General features: G+C 44.4%; 2 protein-coding genes across 4 annotated transcripts in view; both read left to right on the forward strand.

The window, feature by feature from the left end:
* The window catches only part of LOC138959111 (sodium-driven chloride bicarbonate exchanger-like), a 133376-nt gene that overhangs the window by 53980 nt on the left and 54048 nt on the right, over positions 1 to 25348 (forward strand). The window contains exons 3-8 of one of the 3 annotated variants that reach the window (XM_070330460.1): positions 11817 to 12018; positions 12619 to 12756; positions 13328 to 13357; positions 21851 to 21995; positions 23320 to 23480; positions 23885 to 24121. In XM_070330460.1, coding sequence (XP_070186561.1) covers positions 11922 to 12018; positions 12619 to 12756; positions 13328 to 13357; positions 21851 to 21995; positions 23320 to 23480; positions 23885 to 24121 — 808 coding nt within the window. In that variant the 5' untranslated portion in view covers positions 11817 to 11921. The remainder of the gene's footprint in view (positions 1 to 11816; positions 12019 to 12618; positions 12757 to 13327; positions 13358 to 21850; positions 21996 to 23319; positions 23481 to 23884; positions 24122 to 25348) is intronic. The other 2 variants (XM_070330462.1, XM_070330461.1) reach the window with 2 other exon arrangements.
* LOC138953275 (uncharacterized) lies at positions 4962 to 7220 on the forward strand. The gene has a single exon (XM_070325076.1). It carries the CDS (start codon positions 4962 to 4964, stop codon positions 7218 to 7220), a length of 2259 nt encoding a protein of 752 aa, XP_070181177.1.

Genomic DNA, 25348 nt, shown 5'->3' on the forward strand with positions numbered 1-25348 from the left:
GGGGCGGAGGCCAGACCGCAGAGAGAGACAGAAAGAAATTGAACAAGTCCATCTTTCCTTTCAGGCACAGGACATTCAGTGGGATGGGATAGAGTACGAGGGTGAGGGGGTGGGGGTTGATCTCTCCTCTTGCCTTTTAAATTTAGATTGTATTTTACGGCAGTGGGAGAGCCGGTAACCTCCTTCCGCCCCTCCAACGCCACACCACCCTCCCCCCCCAACCAACCCCGCCATCCACTAGCAAGTGCCTGTAAGATGGACGTCTTCAGTTTCTTTCTGTCTCCCAGTACATAACATTGAGTGGGGCGGGGTGAGCTCTCTTCCTGCCTTCTAAAACGACAATGGAGGAGAGCCTGTCACCCCTCTCCATTCTTCCCTCGCCTGCCTCCCGCGCGCGCGCGCGCACACACACACACACACTCAACACACACACACACACACACTCAACACACACACTCAACACACACACACACACTCTCAACACACACACACTCAACACACACACACACACACATATAAACACACCTCCCGCTCTCCCCAGTGTCATGTGCCTGTGGTCCGTCAGTCTGTCCTCAAGAAGGCGTCGAGGGGACGCAAGGTCGCAGCCACGGCCTACACTCCCGGGGTTTTTCTCCATCAGGACACGACGCCTTGCCCTTTCCTCCCCGAGAAGACGTAAGACGTTATCGGTAGCGTGCAGTGGACCCCCCTGACAGGGAGCCGTAGCTATGTGGCATAGATAACTTCATGGTCTGATCAGTTGGGCCGGGCTGGGATGATGGTTCAGTGCTGGCGAGGGATAAGGTACGGAAACGACCAAACCGGAGACTTTTATAGGACTGTGACATTGTCTGACAAAAGATTATGTACGTCATCGCAGGCCTATTAAGGACATTAACTGGTGAAACACTACAAACTGATAGTGTGCCGTCCTGAACGTTGTTTTTTGAGCTGGCTTGATAAAATGTGATGGTTGACTAAGACGGTCCTACTTTTTGATGTCTTTGCTGGTGAGCATTTTTAAGAGAGATCCACGTGCTAACCCAGCGATAATTTGTTGTAGTATTTTACCGGTGGAAGCCTGGAAACTATACTGGCAACGAAATCGGCTGGTGGTCACACACACATGTGTATGCGAAGTTTGACAGATGTTCTTCTTAATATGTTTCAAATACTATGTGCGTACTATATGACTTCGTTTGACTTCGTTTGATTGCTTCGTGTGGCAGATTGGCTGGTTTCTGTTGCGGCCAGGATTTGTAGTTCAAAAAAGAAAATCAAACGAGAATTAGACTATGAAACAAAACAAAAAACCAACAAAACTGGAAAAACACCTCTTTTTTTTTGGAACCGCTTGCGCCATCACTGTATACCGAGAGATGTTCGATAGAGAGGCACCGCTGTGCATAGCTTTAATTGTCCCTATCATTACACCCCCGGTATAGGGGTGTGTATAGGATTCGGTCGATGTGTTTGTTTGTTTGTTTGTGTTCGCATATAGATCTCAAGAATGAACGGACCGATCGTCACCAAACTTGGTGAACAGGTTCTATACATTCCTGAGACGGTCCTTACAAAAATTGGGACCAGTCAAACACACGGTTAGGGAGTTATTGGTGGATTAAGATTCTACAAGGACTTATAGAGGGACATATTAATGGTCAAAGGGAAATAACCTTCTCAGTTGGTGGCAGTGAGAATGGTAAGGACGGAGGTGTTTTTCCTACCTCGGAGGAATTTCTTGTTTTATGAGGTCTCATCTGGTTGTCTTCCCATTGTGTTTTCACCTTGATGTGTGATGTCCAAGTCACACACACCTTCTTTGAGATCTATTGTTGATGAACTGTGACAGCCTGCCCACCGTTGGAACTGCCTCATCAGCTGGCCTGAGTGTTCTGGGTTGAAACTGGTGGTGCAGCTGTCCTTTTCTTCTGCTGTTGTGTGAGAATTCTTTTTGTGCATTTGCGTGGACGTCAGATGTGGTAGAGAAGACGACCTGTTTCTCCCCCGAAAACGGCGTATGGCTGCCTGAATGGCGGGATAAAAACGGTCGTACACGTAAAAGATCGTGTGAGTTTCAACCCATGAACAAAGAAGAAGAAGAGACGACCTGTTTCCATAGAGTGTGTCGACGAACAGCATGCCCCCGGGAACACTTTTTGAGCTTTTTACGTCCGATGGTTAATAGCATTGCAGCTTTTACTGCGACCCAGATACCTTTTAGTGGGTGTTTAATGCGTGGGTGTCATGTCATTCAGTTACTCTGACACGTCGAGGCGAAGTTCGCAGACTGTCATTTTGATGGGTTTGATGATTGTTAGGTTGGTGTGGAGTATCTTTGTTGGTTTGAAAGCATGTTTTATTTCTGTTTACATGTTCTTATTTATATTTATAAGTATTAAAACACAGCCTGCGGCTTATTGTGGTGTCTTCAAAACAGATTGACGATTATGCATAAATGAGCAAATGCCAGACTGAACAATGCGGTCCACCAATTGAATACAACATCTTCCAAAATTGGAGAGAGAAAAAAGACTAACCAGAAGTATGCATAAACAATAGTGAGATTAATCAATACAAGACGAACAAAGATTAGAGAGAGAGAGAGAGAGAGAGAGAGAGAGAGAGAGAGAGAGAGAGAGAGAGGGGGGGGGGGCTTGTTGAAGCTGTATAATTATGGTGAAGCTGAAGGGTGTCGGGAGAACACGTGTCTTTTTGAAGGTAACGGCGTGCTTCATAGTTTTCACCACTTCTGAGACCAGTAATGCAGTATACAGCATGCCAAGGTAGCTTAGCTTAAAGGCATATGTACGCGCTCCCGTGTTTACAAAGTGTAGTTTGCCCATAATCGATGTCAAACGCACCATAAGACCATGTAATGACGATATGTCGCCATGCGCGGACCATATACATGCATTACAGCTTGTTTTAGAGTCTCAAAAACTTTGGATGTAAACAAAGACGCGGAGTTATTTCCCTTGCGTCAACGCTACCTCTGTTGGCAAATCTATAAATAGGACGATCCAGATCAAAATGAAAATTAACATATCTCAACATTGAAGGGGTCCTAGACCACAATATTTTGCAGGGAACTTAATTTAGCATGTCTCCAGCTGTTGGTAAAGCAATTAGCGTGTATAGTCATCGAGTACATATGGCTTTAAAACATTTACTCGTGACAGTTCGCTTCTTTTTTGGTATTTATTTATTATTACTATTTTTATTTTATTATTATTATTATTTTAGGTGGTTGAGAAAACCCACTTCGGTGAAATATGAGTTGTGGTATGTGTGTGTTTGTTAACGTGTGTGTTTCGTTTTGTTTTGTTCTGTTTTGTTTTTGCTTCAATTAGTTCCGCCTTACTGTCTGTCCATGTGTTCGTGTGTCTGTCCGTCTATATGTCCGTCCGTCTGTCTTGTCTTGTCTGTCTGTCTGCCCGTCCGTCCGTCCGTCCGTCCGTCTATCTGTGTATGAAAGTAGAGCAGATACCGGATAGCTTCACCAAGAACACCGAGCTTCATCTGAGTGTTCTGTCGCAATGTCGGGAGATGCGCTTGTTTCTTTTCAATTGCGAAGTGCTCACAACTTTTAAGAGACATTTTTTCCCCTCTGGTTCTTCTCGGAAGCCGATACATATTGAGGAATGGGAGGAATAGCTCGGAGGCACACCACCCCCACACCCACACCATCATCCGAAAACCTTCCCCCATGCTCAACCACCACTCAATCATGTGGACTCTAATGCACATACTCTTTCTTTCTCGTCTTTTCTTTGTCTGTCATGTGCCTTCTGCTGATGTACGTGTATTGGATTTTATTTCATTTAAGTTTTGTTGCCGTTGAAAGGCGGTGGTGACAGAAAAATCAATGAGTGTCAGTATTCGCGGCGGAGGCGTATCAGCTTGAACGGTCCTATGTGTACAGAGCATTCTCGCGGATTAGTTTTCTTACTGGTGTATATTATTTACATGATTGCTGATTTGTTGGAAGTTTTCTTTTCTTCTTTCTACACCTCTGTCTCTCCCCGACAGTCTTATTTGTCTGTTTCTGTCTCTGTTTCTATATATCTCTCTCTCTCTTTCTCTCTCTCTCTCCCTCCATCCATTTCTCTCTTCCTCTCTCCTTCTCTCTCCTCTTTCTCCGCTACCCCCAAACCGACCTTCTCTTCCTCTGTCCCTCTCCCTCCCGCATCTCTCTCCTTTCCTTTCTCTCTCCCTCCCCCCTCTCTCTCTCCCTCTCGCCCATCTCTCTGTCTCTCTGCAAGTCACCCGGCGGTGGTCTTTTTATTATGTGTGTCAGTCTTTGAGTGGAGGGTTGTTATTCCCCCCGCGGGTTAGGGGGAAGAATTTACCCGATGCTCCCCAGCATGTCGTAAGAGGCGACTAACGGATTCTGTTTCTCCTTTTACCCCTGTTAAGTGTTTCTTGTATAGAATATAGTCAATTTTTGTAAAGATTTTAGTCAAGCAGTATGTAAGAAATGTTAAGTCCTTTGTACTGGAAACTTGCATTCTCCCAGTGAGGTAATACATTGTACTACGTTGCAAACCCCTGGAATCACATATTCTTACCTCAACTCACATAAATGGCATTAACTTCAGTTCATTGCTAAGATATTGAAGTAGTACTCGACCCTGGTAAGGGGGGAAGTAACTCCCTAAGAAAAACAATCCGTAGTCAAGGACGGGAGTCACCTCCCCTACCGGTAACCCGCACATGCGCGGTCCTGCTACCGGCCTTCATTCCACCCACTTCAACACTACTGCACAGACGTGTTGTTGTACTCCGGCATATTTTTTGCCTTGGCCTTCGTGGAAGGCCATTTGACCCTGGTTTTTTGCGTTGCTATCTTTAGGTAAGATCGTTTCAATCTCTTCGCTGCTTTCGTTCGAGTATTTTCGTTCATTTGAGTATTTTCGCTGTTGTAATTCATCTCCACGTGCGCGTGTTCGATATTGCAAATGGCGGACAAAAACTCAAAAAGCAAGGGCAAACTTGTTTCCCTACTCTCTTCACCGGGAAAAGAGAAGGATAAAGACAAGCCCAAGTCTAAATCAAAGGCGCGTGCCTCTGTGTCTTCTTCACAGCCTACTTCTTTAATTTTGGTCACTGACCCGGCGACTAAGAAGACAGAACGGGTGTCGCTCAACTCTACGTCACCGTCACCGGTTTTCCCTACGCGGGAACGTTCTACTTCTCCTCTCTCGCGCTCGCAGACGCCACGGTCTAGCGAGTCCGTGTCGCGGGAAGAAATTCTGGCTATGTTTGCAACTCTGAAACATGACCTAGTTGCCTTGCATTCGGCAGAAAGGCCTGTCGCTCCCCTCCCGCCTGGCGTGGGGGGGGTGGCTTCTCTTTCTAGGCTGCGGCCGTCCGCGACGATCACGTCGGCTGATCTCGGGCCGGATTTTTCTGGTTCGGTCGCGGATTCCCCTGCCTTTTCAGGGGGGTTCGCGTCCTTAGCGCCGCCCGGTTCCAGCGCTTCGGCGTTGGGCGGCGTTTGTGGGAGTCCCCATCTTTTTGGGGGCTCACACTTGCCTGCGGGCCCGGGTTACGCTCTGGCGTCGCCGGGTTCGCAGACGGCTCCTCCCCGGCAGTACACCGTCCATCACGTGGCGGGTGCGCTAGGGAGCGGCGTAGCGCGCCAGCCTGCCCCCCTGGGATCAGTTTCGGCTGTCCCGGCCTCTGGGGGGCAGGCAGCAGCGTCTTGTTTGCCCAGCTCTGGCCTACAAGATTCTGTCGGCGGTCATCGACCTGTAGCTCTTGGTTCGGCTGCCGCCGTTCCTGGTTGGAGTTCGCAGGGGGTAGGCTCCTCTGGTTGCCCCTCGGGGCTTCCGGTCGGGCCTGCCCGCGGATTGTCGTCCTCGACTTCCGGTTGTGCTGTGGCAGGCACTTCCGGTGGAGGACAGCGGGCTAGTGGTTCCGGTGGCAGTGTCCCTGCTATCCCGTCCCTGGTTACGCATCGACTTCCGGCCCCGACTTCCGGTTCCGCCGCGGCGGTTCCGGTTGTCGGCGGTGCTGTTGGTGGACAGTTTGCGGCGCTTCCGTCTATTGTTCAACCGACTCTAGCCACTTCCGCTTCCGTGGACGGGTGGGTTTCCGGTTTGCCGGACCCTCCTTCTGATGGAGATCAGGAAGGTTTTGGAGAGGAACAGGAAGGGGATGAGGATTGCTCTGAATCTGCTACCCCCTTACGGATTCCCAATAAACTGGGCCCTACTCTGGAGTTGGCTGCGGAGATAACCTCACGGTATTTCCCTGAGGGTGTCTCCGCCGATTCTACTGTGGTCGCACCCCCTCCTTCTGCTTTGGCAGATTTTGCGGGCGCGGGGGACACGAAGGTGAAGTTCCGGTTCATGGAATCTCCTTCCGTCCCTTTTGTGATGGCTCAGGTGTTGGCGGACGCTAACACACCCTACCCTCTCCTGGCTGCTCATGGGGAAGCCCCCCCGTCTGCTCAGCCTTGGTTAGCCTCGGCTCAGGCAGGCGGCGGCCTCCCAGCTAATTCAAGAAGATCGCGGCTGCCTAGCAGGCCACATTCTCTTCTCTCCTCGTTTTCACTGCCCACAGCTCCACTTCCGGTGACTCCGGAACTGGCTCGCTTACGGCAGGACGGTTATAGCCGAGATAGGACTGCCGTGTGTACGGAACAGAGTCTACTCGGGCTGGAGGAGAGCGGGCGTTCTTCCCTCGAACTGACCTCTTTAGCGGAAACGCTCATCCGGTCTCTCACGAGAGCCATCGCTTCGTCCATCGAACCTTTTAGGTTCCGTGACGATGCCATTGAGGCTGATGCTGCCATGCTCTTGGCGGCCCTCGCGAAGGTCACTGACAGTCAGATGACTCTTGCTGCTCGGCTCTACTCTCAGGTTGTGTTTTGGAGGCGCGAGGCTTTTCTTAACGGCTCACGCCTGACGGATAAGGCCACCATAGACTCTTTGAGAGTCTCTCCCTTCTCAGAGGGTGCGTTGCTGGGATCACGCTCTTTGGATGCCCTCCGGCAGCAAACGGAGGAGGCTCGTGACCATCATGTGGTGCAACTGACGGAACTCGCTCTTAAGCAGCACGGTAACAAACCACGGAGTTCTGCACCAGCTGCAGGCAAGTCCTCGGGGCAGAAGTCGTCTCAGGCAGGTAGGGGTGGTTCACGTTCCCGCCCTTACCAGCGTAAACCTTCCTTTGGGAAGCGGGGGTCTGGGCGCAAGCCCAACCCCCAATGAGACCCCCCCGATCCAGTCACCCCCCCAGCCTCTACCCTTTTGGTAGCAGGCGGCCTCTCCCGGGCCCTTCCAGCTTGGCTGTCTCGGACAAGCAGCCTATGGATCATGGGGGTGATTCGATCGGGGTTCCGCCTTCCTTGGCAGGAAGGCAAGGCCCCTTTGTCCAGAGCGCCGGCCAACTTCCGGTTTCCGGCCAGCCCCGACGCTCGGGAGGCAATTCAGGCAGAAATCCTTCTCTTGCTGCAGAAGCAGGCTATAGAGGAGGTTCTCGACCACTCCTCCTTGGGTTTTTACGGAAGAATCTTCGTTGTCCCCAAGGCTTCCGGGGGGTGGCGGCCAGTCTTGGACCTCTCTCCACTGAACCGCTTTTTGCGCAAAATTCGGTTCACCATGGAAACGCCGGCGACCGTCAGGGAGGCGCTTCGCCCGGGCGACTGGGTGACGTCCGTCGACCTGACGGACGCCTACTTCCACATCCTCATGCACGAGGCGGACCGGAAGTGGTTGCGTTTTCTGTGGGGGGACCGAATCTTCCAGTTTCGGGCCCTACCCTTCGGGCTGTCACTTGCTCCCTGGGCGTTCACCATGGTGGTGCGCCAGCTTTGTGCCCTTGTTCGGCAGCACGGGGTTCGGCTCAGGGCATACTTGGACGACTGGCTGATCCTTCATCAGCGGGAAGCGCTATGCCTTCAGCATACCCAGTTTGTCCTTGCCCAGGCTCAGGATCTCGGCTTCCAAGTCAACCACACCAAGTCCGAGTTGACTCCGTCGCAGACCTTTACTTACCTCGGCATGGTTTTCGATTCACGGGAGTGGACAGTTCGTCCCACTCAACGCCGGGTGGACAAACTGCAAGCTCTCCTGTCTTCCCTTTTAGGGCTTCAGTCAGCTCCAGCCCGGACGCTTGCGTCTGTACAGGGCCAGATGGAGTCCATGTCGTCCCTTATTCCGCTAGGCAGATCCCACAAGCGCCCGTTTCAGGCGGCTCTCAGTTCAGTCTGGAATCCGACTTCACAAGGCTGGGACGTTTTGGTTCCTCTCGGGGTCTGGTTTCAGCAGACCACGCTTCAGTGGATGAACACCCCTTGGCTTCTGCAGGGAGTGCCCATAGCGCTTCCTCCTCCCTCCACGCATCTCTTTTCGGACGCGTCTCAGAAGGGTTGGGGGGCTCATGTAGACACACACACGACGTCCGGTCGGTGGTCACAAGAGCAGCGGCTTTGGCACATCAATCGCCTCGAGCTCGAGGCGGTCTTTCTGGGGCTTCAGCATTTTCTCTCCGCCCTCCAGGGCACCCATGTGTTGATTCATACCGACAACACGACAGTCGCTGCCTACCTCAACAAACAGGGCGGTTCCCGATCTCAACTGTTGTCCAGCCGAGCATGCGAGATCCTTTCTTGGTGCGCTCGCCATCAGATTCTGGTCTCGGCTCGCTACCTGCCCGGCTGCCTGAACGTCCTGGCCGACGCCCTCAGCCGGTCCTCTCAGATCCTCCACACAGAGTGGACCATCACGCATCAGGCGCTCCTCCGCCTTTGGGCGCAGGTAGAGCGACCGATGGTCGACCTCTTCGCCACGAGGTTTTCGCGTCGCCTTCCGATCTTTGTTTCCCCGTTTCCGGACCCGGAAGCGTGGAAGATCGACGCGATGACGATAAGCTGGACAGGGCTAGTGGCTTACGCCTTCCCTCCCACTCCACTCATCGGAAGGGTCCTGCGAAAAGCCGACTTAGAGCGGCCTCGTCTTCTTCTCGTGGCACCGCGCTGGCCCAGTCAGCATTGGTTCCCGGACCTCCTGCGGCTCGCCAGCGGCCCGCCAATTCCGCTCAGCCTTCGGCGAGGGGAGCTTCTACAGCCCAGGACGGGCATTCTTCACGATCGCCCCGAGTTCCTGGATCTTCACGCCTGGCGACTGTTCGGCGATCACTGAAGCGCTCAGGCGCCTCAGACCTTACTCTGGACTTAGTCCAGAAGGCTCACAGGCGTTCCACCTCCTCCGTTTATTCGTCGCACTGGCTGGCTTGGACTCGATGGTGTGCGGCCAACAATGTTGTCCCGGTTGCCCCGCGATCAATGCAGGTCGCAAACCACTTGGCATGGCTCTCCGCTCAGGGACGCGCCGCGTCCACTCTGCGCGTTCGCCGCTCAGCCATCTCAGTTACTCTTAAGCAACTTGGTCGCTCCATCTCCCTCGGGGGAGTCATCGCGAGTGTGCTAAAGGGCGCGGCCCTCAGTTCTGCAACGGAGAGAACTTCTGTCCCGGCTTGGGACGTTCTGCTAGTACTCGAATTTCTCCGTTCTAGTGCTTTCGAACCTTTACAAGACGCTAGTCTTTCTGACCTTACGCGCAAAACTCTCATGCTCATACTGCTCGCTTCCGCGCGAAGGGGCAGCGAGATCCACGGCCTCTCAGGTTTAGACCGTGATATCACTTTTGAAAGAGACGGCTCGGTTTCACTGCGTTTCCGTCCCGATTTTCTCGCCAAAAATCAAAAACCGGACCAACTTTCACCGATCATTTCCATTCGGCCTCTTCGGGACATTTTAGCCCCCGGCGATCCGGATCTTTCTAACTGTCCGGTACGTGCGCTTAAGGCTTACTTGTTGCGTACCGCTCCGATTCGAGCATCAGCTCAGAAGTTGTTGTTTATTTCGATTAATACAGCCCGAAATAAAGACATTGCAAAAACCACGCTTACCAGATGGTCTTCCACACTTATAAGGCATGCCTATCAGTGGTGGCAGACACAAGGGGGGGGGGCAGTCAGTCCTTCCTCTTCGATCACCTCGGACTCACGAGGCTCGAGCGTGGGCAACTTCCTTAGCTGTCCTCAAGTCTGGTAGGATGTCAGACGTCCTCAAAGCTGCATACTGGACGTCTCAAGATGTCTTCCTCAGCTACTACCTCCGGGACATTGCCAGCACTCACCCGGACGGTACCAACTGCCTCCCAGCCATGGTTGCCGCAGGCCAGATACTTCCAAGAGTTTAATGTGAGTATCCCACCGCCTTTATGTGCAATCTGCCATTTATGTGAGTTGAGGTAAGAATATGTGATTGAATCGAAAATTTCAAAACTAAATTTTCATTTAATTAATATACTTACTCAACTCACATCGTTTATACCCTCCCATCCATCCCCGCTAACATTATATGTGTTACAGGTGTGTGTTTCCGTGGGGGAATGAAGGCCGGTAGCAGGACCGCGCATGTGCGGGTTACCGGTAGGGGAGGTGACTCCCGTCCTTGACTACGGATTGTTTTTCTTAGGGAGTTACTTCCCCCCTTACCAGGGTCGAGTACTACTTCAATATCTTAGCAATGAACTGAAGTTAATGCCATTTATGTGAGTTGAGTAAGTATATTAATTAAATGAAAATTTAGTTTTGAAATTTTCGATTAGTGCTTTTGTGAACAAGAAACACTTGACAAGTGGCTCTATCCCATTTCCCCCCTTTCCCCGTCGCGATATAACCTTCGTGGTTGAAAACGACGTTAAACACCAAATAAATAAAGAAAAGAAAGTACTACGTTGCAAGCCCCTGGAGCAAATTTTTGATTAGTGCTTTTGTGAACAAGTAACAATTGACAAGTGGCTCTATCCCATCTCCCCCCTTCCCTCCGTCGCGATATAACCTTCGTGGTTGAAAACGACGTTAAACACCAAATAAAGAAAGAAAGAAAGATAGTGACTGGCCTGTGGATTGTTTGTCCCACCAAAAGCAATGAGATATCCACTCTTTCACAACCCATACAAACCCTACACAACTACTTCTGGAATTCGTCTATTCTCAAGGGCCCGATTTTATTTATTTGAGTTAGTGCTAAGTACTGTGAACATTATTTTTCTGGATCAGGGATCCATGGGTATTGGCCATGATATATATCGGGCTTGATCATATTGTAAACTATTTAAGATAATGCCATTAACATGATCATTTTCTTGGTTTAATGGCTGCCCTGTGCCACAAAGAACAGGGATCGGTGGAACTTGGTGATTTGATAGCAAGGTTCATGAGATGGTATGCAAGCTTGTTGATCACGTGACATTGTTGGCTTTTGGTGTGTTTCGTTGCTCAGGTTAACAATAACAGAGATGATGAGAATTTAATTGTCCGTATCTGTTTGGGGAGTGATTGATTATCATGGGCTTTGTTTTGTATTCTTTTGTGTGTTTTCCTTTTCTATTCTTTCGTGTGTTTTGCTTTTGTTTGTTGACGTCCTTTTAGATTGATGTGCTGATTTAGTGTCGCGATCGACAAGAAAAGAAGAAGTTTTTGTGTTGTTTTGCACACTGCATGGGCTATCAAGACTGCATTCAGTCAGGGATTTTTAAGTCTTCATAACAGATCTCACAATGCCTGACTGGAAGGCAATTCCCTTAACCTCTACAATGGGTGTACTGTACATTTAAGAGAGATGTGAATAGAGCTTCATTCTCCCTGAGGAAAGTCGTCTAGGCCATTCATTGCATGGTTCACCAAAAGGCTCCTGTGAAAATCAATGAATGCTTTAATCTTTATTCTGAGTTCAGCAGAAGATTTTTGATGACTGACATGGTCAGTAAAACAGTTCACTCTCTTTTATGTTGCAGATCCCAAACAGGTGCTTGTGCAAGAAGATATTTGATGTGGACTGAAGGGGCAGAAGCGTTAGAATCCACCTGAACGCACAGGCCTGAGACACATCGCCAGCCACCATGAGTCGCATGCCAGAACGGAACCTGGATGCCTCCATGCCAGTGAAGGACCATGGGTCCTTCGTCTACCACGCCCCCAGTGATGCCGACATACAAGGTCAGCATATAATACTAGGGATTGCGTTTACTGGTAACACATGTAGTCATACTGATACATTCATTGACACGTGTAGCCATACACTATGTGGGCATTTTGTTATGTGTATATATATCTCCTTGCTATGTTAGTATTTATACTCTTATGTCAATGTTAACAAACAAAAACCAGAAACTTCCTTGCCTGACGTAATTTGTAAATCCTTTGTCACAGGATCAACCTCATGTTTAGACAGAAAATAGATTGTCAGGTTAACGGCAAAAATCACAACAGAATTACCCCCCCCCCCCCCAACGCACACACACACACACACACACACACACACACACACACACACACACACACACACACACACACACACACACACACACACACACACACACACACACACTCTCTCTCTCTCTCTCTCTCTCTCTCTCTCTCTCTCTCTCTCTCTCTCTCTCGGTGGCAGTGTGAAGCTTGTTTGAATCATGGATGTTCAAACGCTGTGTGGAGTACGCTCATTTTTCTGAAAATACACCAAGTTTGTTTGAGAATACTCCAAGTGCAAAACAGGGGTTCCCAGGTGTCTGAGTCTGCTTCTTGTCTTTCTTCCCACAGATCACAGAAAACAGGACACAGTGTACATTGGGCTGCACTTACCACGCCACCAGCGAGAACAACAGCGACGACGTCGTCATCGTCACAAGAAAAGCTCAAAAGATGAAATTCGTGGTCTCAGGGATGAACCACCAATGGGTAAGAGGGAAAACATCTTCTTTGCTTAACGTTAATGGCTTGTTTTTCATTTGTGGAGATATTGTCCACAGTCAATAAGTACTAACATTGTTCCAAAGAACTTTTAAGGTGTAAAAACAAAGAAAAGAAAGGAGAATCTCTTGACATATTACAGGTTTTCTTTTTGAATTGATTGGATTCTGGATTATTATGTGCTAGTTTTGGATTTTTATTGTATACACACTTTTGCAAGAAAACAGAATTAAAGGTTTTTGTGGTAATGGGAGGACTGGACTATCCATACCATTCTTGATGATGATTTGAGACACAAATGTGTTGAAGGAAGAAAAAAGAACTAGGAAAGAATGGAAGTGCAGAAGATTTTGTTTTCTTTTTGGGAGGGGGGGGGGGGGGGGGGAGGGTTATGGGTTCTGTAGGGGGGTGAGGGTAGAATAATTCCTGGCTGGAGAATTGTCAGTGTAGGATGTTTGAAAAAGCAGAGACTGATGATTTTAAGTTTAAAAGTTAAAAAAAGAGAGGGCTTTTTCAACCTACATTGTCTAACTTGGCAATGCCATTGTTGCCTGTTAAGGGGCTGAGGATGCGGGTGCTAGCTCCACAGGTAGGGTAAATGTGTTTCAGGCGTGTGCCTCTGAATGATTGTGCTCTGCAGCATATGCCTGTGGTGCAGTGCAGTTCCCACTGCACTGGTTTGCATTGCATTATCAGCTCTTCTTGTTTTTGTTTTTGATCATGATCATTTTCTGAGCCTGCAGCCATATGTGTGAATGTGTGGTGGCGGTGGTCATGATCATGAGTGTGTATGTGAGAGTGGGGGGGAGAGAGAGAGAGAGAGAGAGAGAGAGAGAGAGAGAGAGAGAGAGAGAGAGAGAGAGAGAGAGAGAGAGAGAGAGAGAGAGAGAGAGAGAGAGAGAGAGAGAGAGAGAGAGAGAGACTCAGACTCAGACCTTTATTACAAAAGGATAAAGGTTTTAGGCAAAGCTATAATTCTTCCAACCTGTCCATTATACAACACATAAAGACAGACGGACATAAAAAATAAAAATTCAATAATATAAAATACAGAAATACATTGTATGGAATGCAACACAATGTGCATTTAAGGAATTACATAAGGAGAACTCAAAAATTACAAAATTACATTGACATAGTTATACTTTTCATTTGGGAATAAAGTTGCTCAAATCAGCTACACATCCGTTAACACTAGTACAAAATGTTTAGCGAAATAAGAGAGAGAGAGGGAGAGAGAGGGAGAGAGAGAGAGGTAGAGAGGGAGAGGGAGAGGGAGAGAGAGAGAGAGAGAGAGAGAGAGAGAGAGAGAGAGAGAGAGAGAGAGAGAGAGAGAGAGAGGATATAAATGTTTTTACAAGGGTCGTAGTATAAGCATACAAGCAAGAGGGCTAATAGTAAAATCACATATATGCAAATATATTTGCATTGACAAAAAAGAAGAAAAAGAAAAAACTAAATCATAGGAATATGTACACACGAGAGAGAGGGGGGGAGAGGGAGAGAGACAAGGGGAAAGAAAGAGAGAGAGAGCACATCAAAAGAGCAAACATTTGACAAAAATCAAAGCATTTAGGGCTGAAATTGCAACATTCACATAATTCTTTATGTGTCATTTGATTCAGTTACTGGCACAGGAATCTGATTTGTAAGCAACAGGAACACACAAAGCAACAAAAAATAATTTTTCACTTAAGACTGAATTTCCTGATAGTTCCAGCAAACATTCAAAGTACAGCTTTACATGTATAGGTGCATTACATTTTATTTTACATTACATTTTCAATTCAGGAGTTCAGATTTAATGTACATTTTAATAAATGCATACATCTAAATTGACTTTGCCAGGAGTGGAATAGTTTAACCACGAGCCACAAAATGTCGAATGAAATCTTACTACTTCGCTAAAGCAATACATAAGTAAAAAATACTAAATATCACCAAATGATTTGGTTCACACACGCACTCACCCAGATACGGACACTCAAACAGAGAAACACTCACACTCTATGTATATCAAAAGCATTTCAGCTTGAAAACTGACCTTTCATCACATCAGTCTCATCTGCAACGGCTATTGCACTGTGTGGTAGCTTAAAGTTACGCAGTTACTCTCATTAACTGGAACGTTTGTGAAACTGACAGTGCATGTTTTGCGCCAGTATCTCTTTGAATTCTGTTATTTGTGCCTTGGCTCCGTGTCTGGCTCTGCCGTTCTGTTCAGTGATTTTTGGTAGTGTTTTTCTGATGCAGGTGTGAATTAATGCTGAATTCATAGTGTAGACAGTCTAGTCTTTATTTGGTTTTGTCAGCAAGTCTTACAAGCTGTATGCTGCTCTTACTGACCTCTTAGTTCTTTAAATTATATCCACCCACAAATTAAAAAAAAAAAAATTGTTAATTGTTTTCAGGATCTAGTCTTCCATCTTTGATTGCAACTTTTATGCACCCTATACTTGCCAGATCTTGCCAGATCTTGCCTTACATTGGCTGTCCTTGAAAAGTTTAAATTGAAGTTGACTTTCTTTCCAATTTTTTTCTGTCTGTCTTTCTTTCATTTTTTACATTTAGTCTGCAAGTTTTGACTAAATGTTTTAACATAGAGGGGGGAATCGAGACGAGGGTCGTGGTGTATGTGTGTGTGTGTGTGTGTGTCTGTGTGTGTCTGTGTCTGTGTGTGTGTGTGTAGAGCGATTCAGACTAAACTACTGGGCCGATCTTTATGAAATTTGACATGAGAGTTCCTGGGTATGATATCCCCGGACGTTTTTTTCATTTTTTCAATAAATACCTTTGATGACGTCATATCCGGCTTTTTGTGTAAAGTTGAGGCGGCACTGTCACACCCTCATTTTTCCATTAAATTGATTGAAATTTTGGCAAAGCAATCTTCGACGAAGGCCGGGGTTTGGTATTGCATTTCAGCTTGGTGGCTTAAAAACTAATGAGTGAGTTTGGTCATTAAAAATCGGAAACTTGTAATTAAAATTATTTTTTTTATTAAACGATCCAAAAACAATTTCATCTTATTCTTCGTCATTTTTTGATTCCAAAAACATATACATATGTTATATTTGGATTAAAAACAAGCTCTGAAAATTAAAAATATAAAAATTATGATCAAAATTAAATTTCGGAAATCGTTTTAAAAGCTATTTCATCTTATTCCTTGTCGGTTCCTGATTCCAAAAACATATATGGCCATGGCCATGTTGGGTTTGATGCGTGCATGCCTGGTTTTCTCCTGTAGATGGGTGTCGGCACAGAAGGTCTGCCCGCTGTCCTCAGCCAACATGCTCCGTCTTCATGGCAGCTCAAATTTTTTATCGAGGTTCTCTCCTCTAGATCCGCCGTGTTTCGCCTAGGGGCTTGCGCTGCCTAGTTGATAGGGTCACCTCGTATAGGATGTGGTCATAGACCACGCACGGTCGGTCTTGGGATAGGGAAACGTTATGCTAGTCCGGAGGGATTACGCCACAATGGCCACCTCGCGAAGACCCAGGGTCCTAGACTAGGGAGGTCCAAGGGGGAGCACCGGGAGGGCTACCCCTCTACCCGCACCTCCAACACAATCCCTTCCCCTGGTAGCTTCATCCCCAAGGAGGAAACAGGGATATGATATGTTTGGATTAAAAACACGCTCAGAAAGTTAAAACGAAGAGAGGTACAGTAAAGCACAGCGCAATCGCTACCGCGCCAAACAGGCTCGTCACTTTCACTGCCTTTTGCACTAGCGGCGGACTACGCTCAGTTTCATTCTGTGAGTTCCACAGCTTGACTAAATGTAGTAATTTCGCCTTATGCGACTTGTTCTTTCTTTTTTTCTTTTTATATTTAGTCAAGTTTTGACTAAATATTTTAACATCGAGGGGGAATCGAAACGAGGGTCGTGGTGTATGTGCGTGTGTGTGTGCGTGTGTGTGTGTGTCTGTGTGTGTGTGTGTGTGTGTGTGTGTAGAGCGATTCAGACTAAACTACTGGACCGATCTTTATGAAATTTGACATGAGAGTTCCTGGGTATGAAATCCCCGAACGTTTTTTTCATTTTTTTGATAAATGTCTTTGATGACGTCACATCCGGCTTTTCGTGAAAGTTGAGGCGGCACTGTCACGCCCTCATTTTTCAACCAAATTGGTTGAAATTTTGGTCAAGTAATCTTCGACGAAGCCCGGGGTTCGGTATTGCATTTCAGCTTGGTGGCTTAAAAATTAATTAATGACTTTGGTCATTAAAAATCTGAAAATTGTAAAAAAAAATAAAAATTTATAAAACGATCCAAATTTACGTTTATCTTATTCTCCATCATTTGCTGATTCCAAAAACATATAAATATGTTATATTTGGATTAAAAACAAGCTCTAAAAATTAAATATATAAAAATTATTATCAAAATTAAATTTTCGAAATCAATTTAAAAACACTTTCATCTTATTCCTTGTCGGTTCCTGATTCCAAAAATATATAGATATGATATGTTTGGATTAAAAACACGCTCAGAAAGTTAAAGCAAAGAGAGGTACAGAAAAGCGTGCTATCCTTCTCAGCGCAACGAATACCCCGCTCTTCTTGTCAATTCCACGTGCACTGCCTTTGCCACGGGCGGTGGAGTGACGATGCTACGAGTAAACGGTCTTGCTGCGTTGCGTTGCGTTCAGTTTCATTCTGTGAGTTCGACAGCTACTTGACTAAATATTGTATTTTCGCCTTACGCGACTTGTTTGTTTTCTCTTTCTTTCTTTCTTTCTTTCTATTTTTCTTTCTTGATTTTTTCAAAATTTCTTTTCTTCTTTGCTTTGCTTCAGAAGATTGAAGTGTGTTAAGGCGATGTGTGGCACTAAAATTAAACTTGGAGAATACATGGAATAACCTAGTGTTCTTGGTAGTTATCGAAGTGACTTATAACAATGAATGCAAAATTTGTAAATATTAATGGACACAGATCGCCGTTGCTATGTAAAAAGCCGCCATATTGGATTTCTAGGAAACGGTTTTACAGCGACATAATACATCAGAAATGCATGATATTTGGCACAAAGATACACATGACTTTTCTGTACAAAAATATAGAACGATATTTTTACTAAAGACTACAGTTGAATTTATATTAATTTTTGTAATAAGGATTAAGGAATTTCTAACCGCATATTCAGTAATCCTTATTTCAAAAATTTATATAAATTCAACTGTTGTCTTTTCTCAAACAATCGTTCTACATGATTGTAGATAAAAGTCATGTGTATCTTTGTGCCAAATATCATGCATTTCTGATGTATAATGTTGCTGTAAAACCGTTTCCTAGAAATCAAATATGGCGCTGTTTAAGCCAGTTTCCATAGCAACGGCAGTCTATGTCCTGTAGTATTCACATATTTTTCATTTCTTTTCATAAATCACTTCAGTAACTACCCAGAAAACTAAGTTATTCCATGTATTCTCCAAGTTTAATTTTGGTGATTTTAGTGCCTCACATCGCCTTTAGTTCCCAGGGTATTGTTTGGTCTCCGCGCAGAGACGCAAGAATGCCTAAACTTATTTCAAATTGACCAAAGTTTGCCATCAAGTTTGCCAAATATTTTTTAAGTGCGGAAATGGTTATACACCAAGGACAGCCTTATTTAACCACCCGAAGATTGCCTACATTCTTAAGTTCATTTTGGCAAATTTGCCAAAGGAATTAAATCCCTGCTTGCAGTTTGCTGTCTGGTCCCTTAGTCCCATTTTTCATTTTTTACTCTTCAAAGAAGATATCTTTATTATCACGTACCTGAGGATTTTCTGAAGTCTTGTCCAAAAAATACAAATCATATATACCAGCCCTTTCAGGCGCACAGAAAAGTGTGTGTGTGAAATACTACTTGCTTTTTAGTTTGTGGTTCGTTTGTGATAACAAAGTGTTCAATTATAGTTTCAACTGCTAAGGCAATATTCTTTTCTTTTTTTGGGGGGTAACTGATCAAGTTTGCAAACAAGAATTTTTTCTCTCACTTAATTAATTGAAACAGCCCCTCTCCTGTGCAAGTCACAGCGGTAATCCTGCAACAGAATATACAATTAAAAACAGAGGAATAAATTCTCTACGACCTGAAGTAACAGAATTTGTTGTTGTTGTCATTTTTGTCCACATGATTTTAATCTTATTTTTGTCACTGGTTGATTTGAGAATTGTACAGATAGAGGCCAAAAACTTATTCTTTGTACCGGTTTACTGAAGTTGTTTTGTGTATTTTTGTATTGCTGCAGTTTCTAACAAGATGGGTAATTCAAAAGGTGCTTTGTTTTTTTCCATCAATCTGTTCTTTTTGTATTTCTTTTATAGTTATCTTTTATTATCATCATTTATTACTATTATTATTGTTATTATTTCAATACCCACTGATTACCTTTTATATTTTGAACTCTGTCTCTTGTCATTGTAAATGTAATGCCCTCTTAGATTTGTGTGCACCTATCCACCATCAACATTTCCGCTACATTTTTACCCTTTAAATGTTGTCAGATTATAAATTTTTCCATGAGTTCTAGATTCTTCCGCCTTGAATATTCATTTGCAGTTTTGATGGAGATAAATTGCATAATGTTCTCTGATAATTGGCTTTATATTTATATGTGAAACCACTATTCCTATGACTGAAAGTATTCTTTTTTTCTTTCTAACGCTTGAGGCTGATAAATTGCGTATTTGTTTTTGTTTTTGTCTATGTGTAGCGCAGTTTACCTGTTCTTTTGTCTTGTATTGTGTTTTTGTCTGAACTTGAAAGGTCTTTTTTCTTCCCTTTTCTTTCTTTCAAGACCTACACTGGGTTTGTCTTTATATTTGTTGAAGTTAGTGGATAGTGCAGGTTTTCCCTAGGACCACTGAGCACAAGTGTTATTCTCAGCATAGGGACATAGTCGGTACATATACCTATGAACAAACCAGACATGCTTATACAGCTGAAGAGGGAAGATTTAGCAAGTAAGTACATTATACTTAAAAGTAGTTAATGCAGTTATTTAAACTGGCTGCTTGTGTGATTTGTCAAATTTCAGGAACGACAATTTGATCCGAACATTTGACAGACAATGATATTAATTGGGAAGCGATTAAAGAAAGGTTGCTTCACTTTGTTACAATGATTGGTTAGCCTAAGCTGATTCAGTTATACTTCTATGGTTTTTCATTTGCTTTCTTACAGGATTATCAATGAAGGGTAGGTTTTCAGGGTGCATCTTCCCTTTTTCTCTCTTTAAACCAATCACAGTTTTTATAGAATGCTCATGAGTTTAATCTGAACAGTATTATTGCAGTCATATACGTTGTATGCCCGTTTTCGGTCACAGGGATGTTTTCAGTTGCGTTCTGGAATGTACATGGATTCATAATGTTTCCTTTCTTCTTTGGACTCAATTAAAACAAGTGTAGTCCTAAAAAGTTGCTGACACATTTCTTTTTCTTTTCTCTGTGTGATTTGTTTTCCAGAAGTCGTAATGTTTCCTGTTCTGTTCTAATAATTTTGTTTGACATTGCTTAACCTCACTTTAGACCAGTTTTTCATACAGTACATGGTTCCAGTGTGATGTTAGACCACCTGTGCACATTTGTGAGCAGAATAACCATTTTCTGTGTGTGTTTAGTTACATGTGTAGCAGAGAAAGTTGTTTCAGTAGACCGTGCATGTTTGCATGTGGGGAGAAAAAGAGAACTTGCAAAGGAGAGCGCTGAAGAGTGAACACTCTTGATGCGCTAACAGACGGCATTTTCTTGTCCAACGCATCATCGTTTCTTTCTGTAATTTCTTCCTGGACTGACTCTTTTCTTAACTCATGTGCACGTTTGTGGTTAGTCTGGAAATATAAATCTAGATCAGCAAAAATCAATGCTGTACAAATCAATAAAAGCATGCTGACTTAGAATTCATTGTTGACGACTCTTGAATTTCAGTGCTGTAGCTTTTAACCATAATGGTGAGAACTGACTTTAAACAGTTTCTTTTGTTTTGTGAACTTTGGAACTTTCAATTTCAGTTACCTTTTGTTCTGTTGGGTTTAAGTTGTGTTGGGGACTTTAAGTAACCTTGAGGTTATGGTTTACTGCGTTTCCTTTGGAAAGAAGAGAAAAGGAGAATGAAATCAATAATAATCCAAAAGATGGAATTACAGATTTGATCAGACTTCAAAGACCCGTGCAATGAAGATGTTTTGTGTTTATTTGAGCATGTACATGTGGATAATTAACACATAGGGAATTATGTTCAATGTTTAAAAAAATTTATCATAGGAGTCAGTTTTCCTGTGAATTGTGTTTTTCAGTTTTCAGCATTAACTTTAACATAGAATTAGTAACATGAAATTTGATGTTTTTAGTAGAGTTGAAAACTATTTTTTGAAGATAACCCTTGTTGTCACTAAGAAAGTTAAGCCTATCATTTTACAGTGTGTGCAGTTCTAGTTTAACAGCATATTTGAAATCTGAGGTGTTTTTTCTTTTTGATTTTATGTCACCGATAAAGCAGGAGTATATCTTAATTGTTGTTTTATTTTAATGTCATATTTGGATCACATAATGAATATTTCAGAAGAAAATGGCAAGATAAAAGTGCATTATCAATTGTTTTGAGCAGAATGTTTTCGATAAATGTGATTCTTAAGTATGATAACTTGCACTGCTGCTGTTTTTCAAAACTTAATTTAGTCATTGTCAGTGAGTGGTTTGATTGTAATACAAATGTAGCAGAAAATGGTGTTCAGAATTAGTTTTTAATGTAACAGTGCTAAGTATGATAGTATTCTACTTCAGCCATGATCTCGTGAACCATTCTCGTATACTTGTGAAGCGGGCAGCAAGCATGCAAGGTGAAAAGTAACATTGATGGAGAAAGGACTTCATATTTTGAATATAATTATTCACTTATATTTCAGATGTAAGTTGATTAAGATATCTGCACCCTTAGTAAAGAATGCTGCATGGGAAGACAAATCTGACAAACACATCTTTGGTTTCAGCTTTTACGATGTTGAATTCTCCATGACTCGGAGAATGATTTAACCCTAATTCTGTTACTGCATCAGCTGGAGTTTTAATCTAACTTTTTGTGTACGCAGCGGCCCCACCCTCCCAGCGCGTGCAGTTCTTGCTGGGGGAGGAGGAGGACGAGGATCACAAGACACACGATGTGTTCTGTGAAATGGCTGAGCTGTTCCCCAGCCAAGAGGATCCCAATGTCAAAGAGTGGAAAGAAACAGCAAGGTAAGGAAAAAGGGATAACTCTTTAAATGTCAGAGTATATAGACGCGTGTTTGTCTGTTAGGCCAAAAAAAAAAAAAGGTCTGTTTACGGTAACATAGGGTCGGTAGGTCGGGATTTTTTTTTCTTCCAAAAAACCATATTTTTACGTTATTTTGCAAAAAAACCAAAAGATTTATTTTTATTTTTTTATTTTTTTTTCCCAAATGCCAAAAAAAAGTCTAGGGTCGCGCGAAAAAAATAGGGTCGGTCGGGTTACCGTAAACAGACTATTTTTTTTGTGGCCTTAGTGTTCTGGGGTAATGTTTAAGACTTGGGTGTCCCTAATTCATGGAACCTGTGACAAGGTACATGAAGTGGAACCCCCTTTTTATATGTACCGGTACCTACAAAAATCTGAATAAAGTAAATCTTAAGTAGGAGGGATTCAGTCTTAAAATGGGGGAAAATTTACAGAGCTGAAGAGTTAAATATGAAAAAGCAAGGTCTTAAAGGGGGAGAAGTCTTAAACTGGGGGGTCTTAAAAAGGGCGTGAACCAATCATTGTTGATCATGGAGACCGAGAACCGTGAGTGTGGATCAAAACTCAGAAGCACATTAATCACTGTGGAAAGTGATAATTACCGCTTGATTTATTCTGTGAGCGTTATTTTCATGTTCAAGAAATTACAACTCCTGTACATAGCAGACTGTTGACAAAGAGTAACGATGGACCGTGTAAGGATGATCTTGTGATTGGGAGTGTAAGAGATATTTCTCTACATATGAAAAAAATGAACAGAAGTTACATGTCACTTTTTCATGTTGTCAATCAACCGATATTGCTAACTGAGTAATACTTTGAGTTTCCCACTTTTAGTAGTAGAAATTGTCCCATTATGGAGTATTTGTACTCCCCCTTCCCCTTCTCTCTCCCTCTCAGCCCCCCCCCCCCCTCTTCCTCTTCCCTCTTCCTCATTTAAAATGGGGGTAACTTTACAATTACAGAGGTTATGAAGAGAAAATATGAGAAAATAGTGTCTTACAAGGGACGAGTCTTAATCGGGGGATCTTAAAAGGGCGGTCCCACTGCTACACTATTGTTTATGTGTTTTCAGGTTGTCAATCAGCCGATATTGCTGACTGAGTAATAATTTCCCACTTTTAGTATTAGAAATTGTCCCATTGTGGAATATTTGTACTCCCCCTTCCTCTTCTACCTCCCTCCCCCTCCTCCCCTCCCCCTCCTCCCCTCCCTAGAAAATAGGGTCAATGAAAGTGAAGGAGTCTTAATCAGGGGTCTTAAAGGGTGGTCCAACCGTATACAATATTGTAAATGTGTTTTCAGGTGGATCAAGTTTGAGGAGGATGTGGAGGAGGGAGGAGAGAGGTGGTCCAAGCCCCACGTGGCCACACTGTCCCTCCACTCGCTGTTTGAACTCAGGTGCTCCCTGCTGCAAGGCACCGTCTGCCTTGACATAGACGCCTGCACGTTGGATCAGGTTATAAGTAAGTTGTGGTCTTTTAAACCCGTGCAGTTGAACCTGTCTTTTACAACCATCCGAGGGACCGACCAAGAGTGGTCATTTATAGAAGGGTGGTCACTGTAGTAAAGGTCTTTTAAACCCGTACAGTTGAACCTGTCTTTAACAACCATCCGAGGGACCGACCGACCAAGAGTGGTCATTTATAAAAGGGTGGTCGCTATGTAAAGGTGAAATATATAGAAAAAAATTAACCTTCTCTGGGATTCTTTGGGGTGGTCATATGTATTTGGGGTGGCTATTCTTTGCTTGAGAAACACGCCAGGCACAAGATTCAGCATTTTCAACCTAAGCGTAAACTATCTCTACATGAATTTCTCATATGATCATTATATAAACACTCATGATCAAACACGTTCCTTTGTGCAGACATGGTGCTGGATAACATGATCGCAGCCAACCAGCTGGAGAGCAACCTGCGAGACCAGGTGTGGGACTGCCTCATGGCCCGTCACAAGCATCAGAACGAAAAGCGTGTGCGTCATCGCGACGAGAGTCGCATCCACCTCCCCTTCGTCCGCTCTCTTGCCGACATCGGCAAGAAGTATTCCGAGCCCAAAGGGCTGTCAAGTCAAGGTGAGACCAAGGGCGGACTGACAGTTCAAGGTAAGCCAGCAAGAGGGTGGGGTCGTGTTGTGAAGACCGCCTGTGATGAGTCACCCGCATGGCACTTACTGCTGGTACACCGCTTGCTGGCCAACACTGTGAGGCTTTCATTTGTAGCACTGTAGAACCCCCCTTTATAAAACTTGTAAAAAAAATCTGGGAAATTCTGGTCATAAAATGAAAGGAAATTCTTAAATTGGAGGTAATTAAATGTGCAGATAAATGAACAGAAAATCTGGCAATATAATGGTTTAGAAGTGGGATAGGTCTTAAACCGGTGGGACATAAAAGAGGGGTTCCAGTGTATGGCATGTGTAGGACTTCTCTGTTTCAACTTGGACTGATTTTGAAGTTCAGTAACTGTAAACCAGGGGGGACAGTAGGGACCATAACACCAGCTCAAGTAGCAGGACAGTTTCTGTTGCTGCATCTTACCACCATACTGAGTACAGCACCAAGAGATAAATTGCAGATTTTAGCAAAAGATCAGTGGCTGGTGGAATTTTAAGCCCAAAATTTAATTTGAAGCGTAAATCAGTGACAAGTAAATTTAGAATGCCACCTAAAATGTTACTGTTGTAGGATAAATTTGACCCTATTTTGAGGGGAGCCTGCAAGTCTAGTTATTCACACCACATTGCTTTTTTTTTTTTTAATCATAAACTGAAACCTTTGTGTCCAGTTTTTGACAGCACATTGCTTTTTGACTAAATGTTTTAACGTAGAGGGAGGAATCGAGACGAGGGTCGTGGTGTCTGTGTGTGTGTCTGTGTGTGTGTGTAGAGCGATTCAGAGAAAACTACTGGACCGATCTTCATGAAACTTGACATGAGAGATCCTGAGTATGGTACCTCCGGATATTTTTTTCATTTTTTTGATAAATGTCTTTGATGACGTCATATCCGACTTTTCGTGAAAGTTGAGGCGGCACTGTCACGCTCTCATTTTTCAACCAAATTGGTTGAAATTTTGGTCAAGTAATCTTCGACGAAGCCCGGACTTTGGTATTGCATTTCAGCTTGGAGGCTTAAAAATTAATCAATGAGTTTGCTCATTAAAGTTGTCATTAAAATAGATTTTTCGCGAACAGATTTAAAATTGATTGCATCGTGGGGGCGGGGATGTAGCTCAGTCGGTAGCGCGCTGGATTTGTATCCAGTTGGCAGCTGTCAGCGTGAGTTCGTCCCCACGTTCGGCGAGAGATTTATTTCTCAGAGTCAACTTTGT

This window comes from Littorina saxatilis, linkage group LG2 (genome assembly GCF_037325665.1).
Source record: "Littorina saxatilis isolate snail1 linkage group LG2, US_GU_Lsax_2.0, whole genome shotgun sequence".
Lineage (NCBI taxonomy): Eukaryota > Metazoa > Mollusca > Gastropoda > Littorinimorpha > Littorinidae > Littorina > Littorina saxatilis.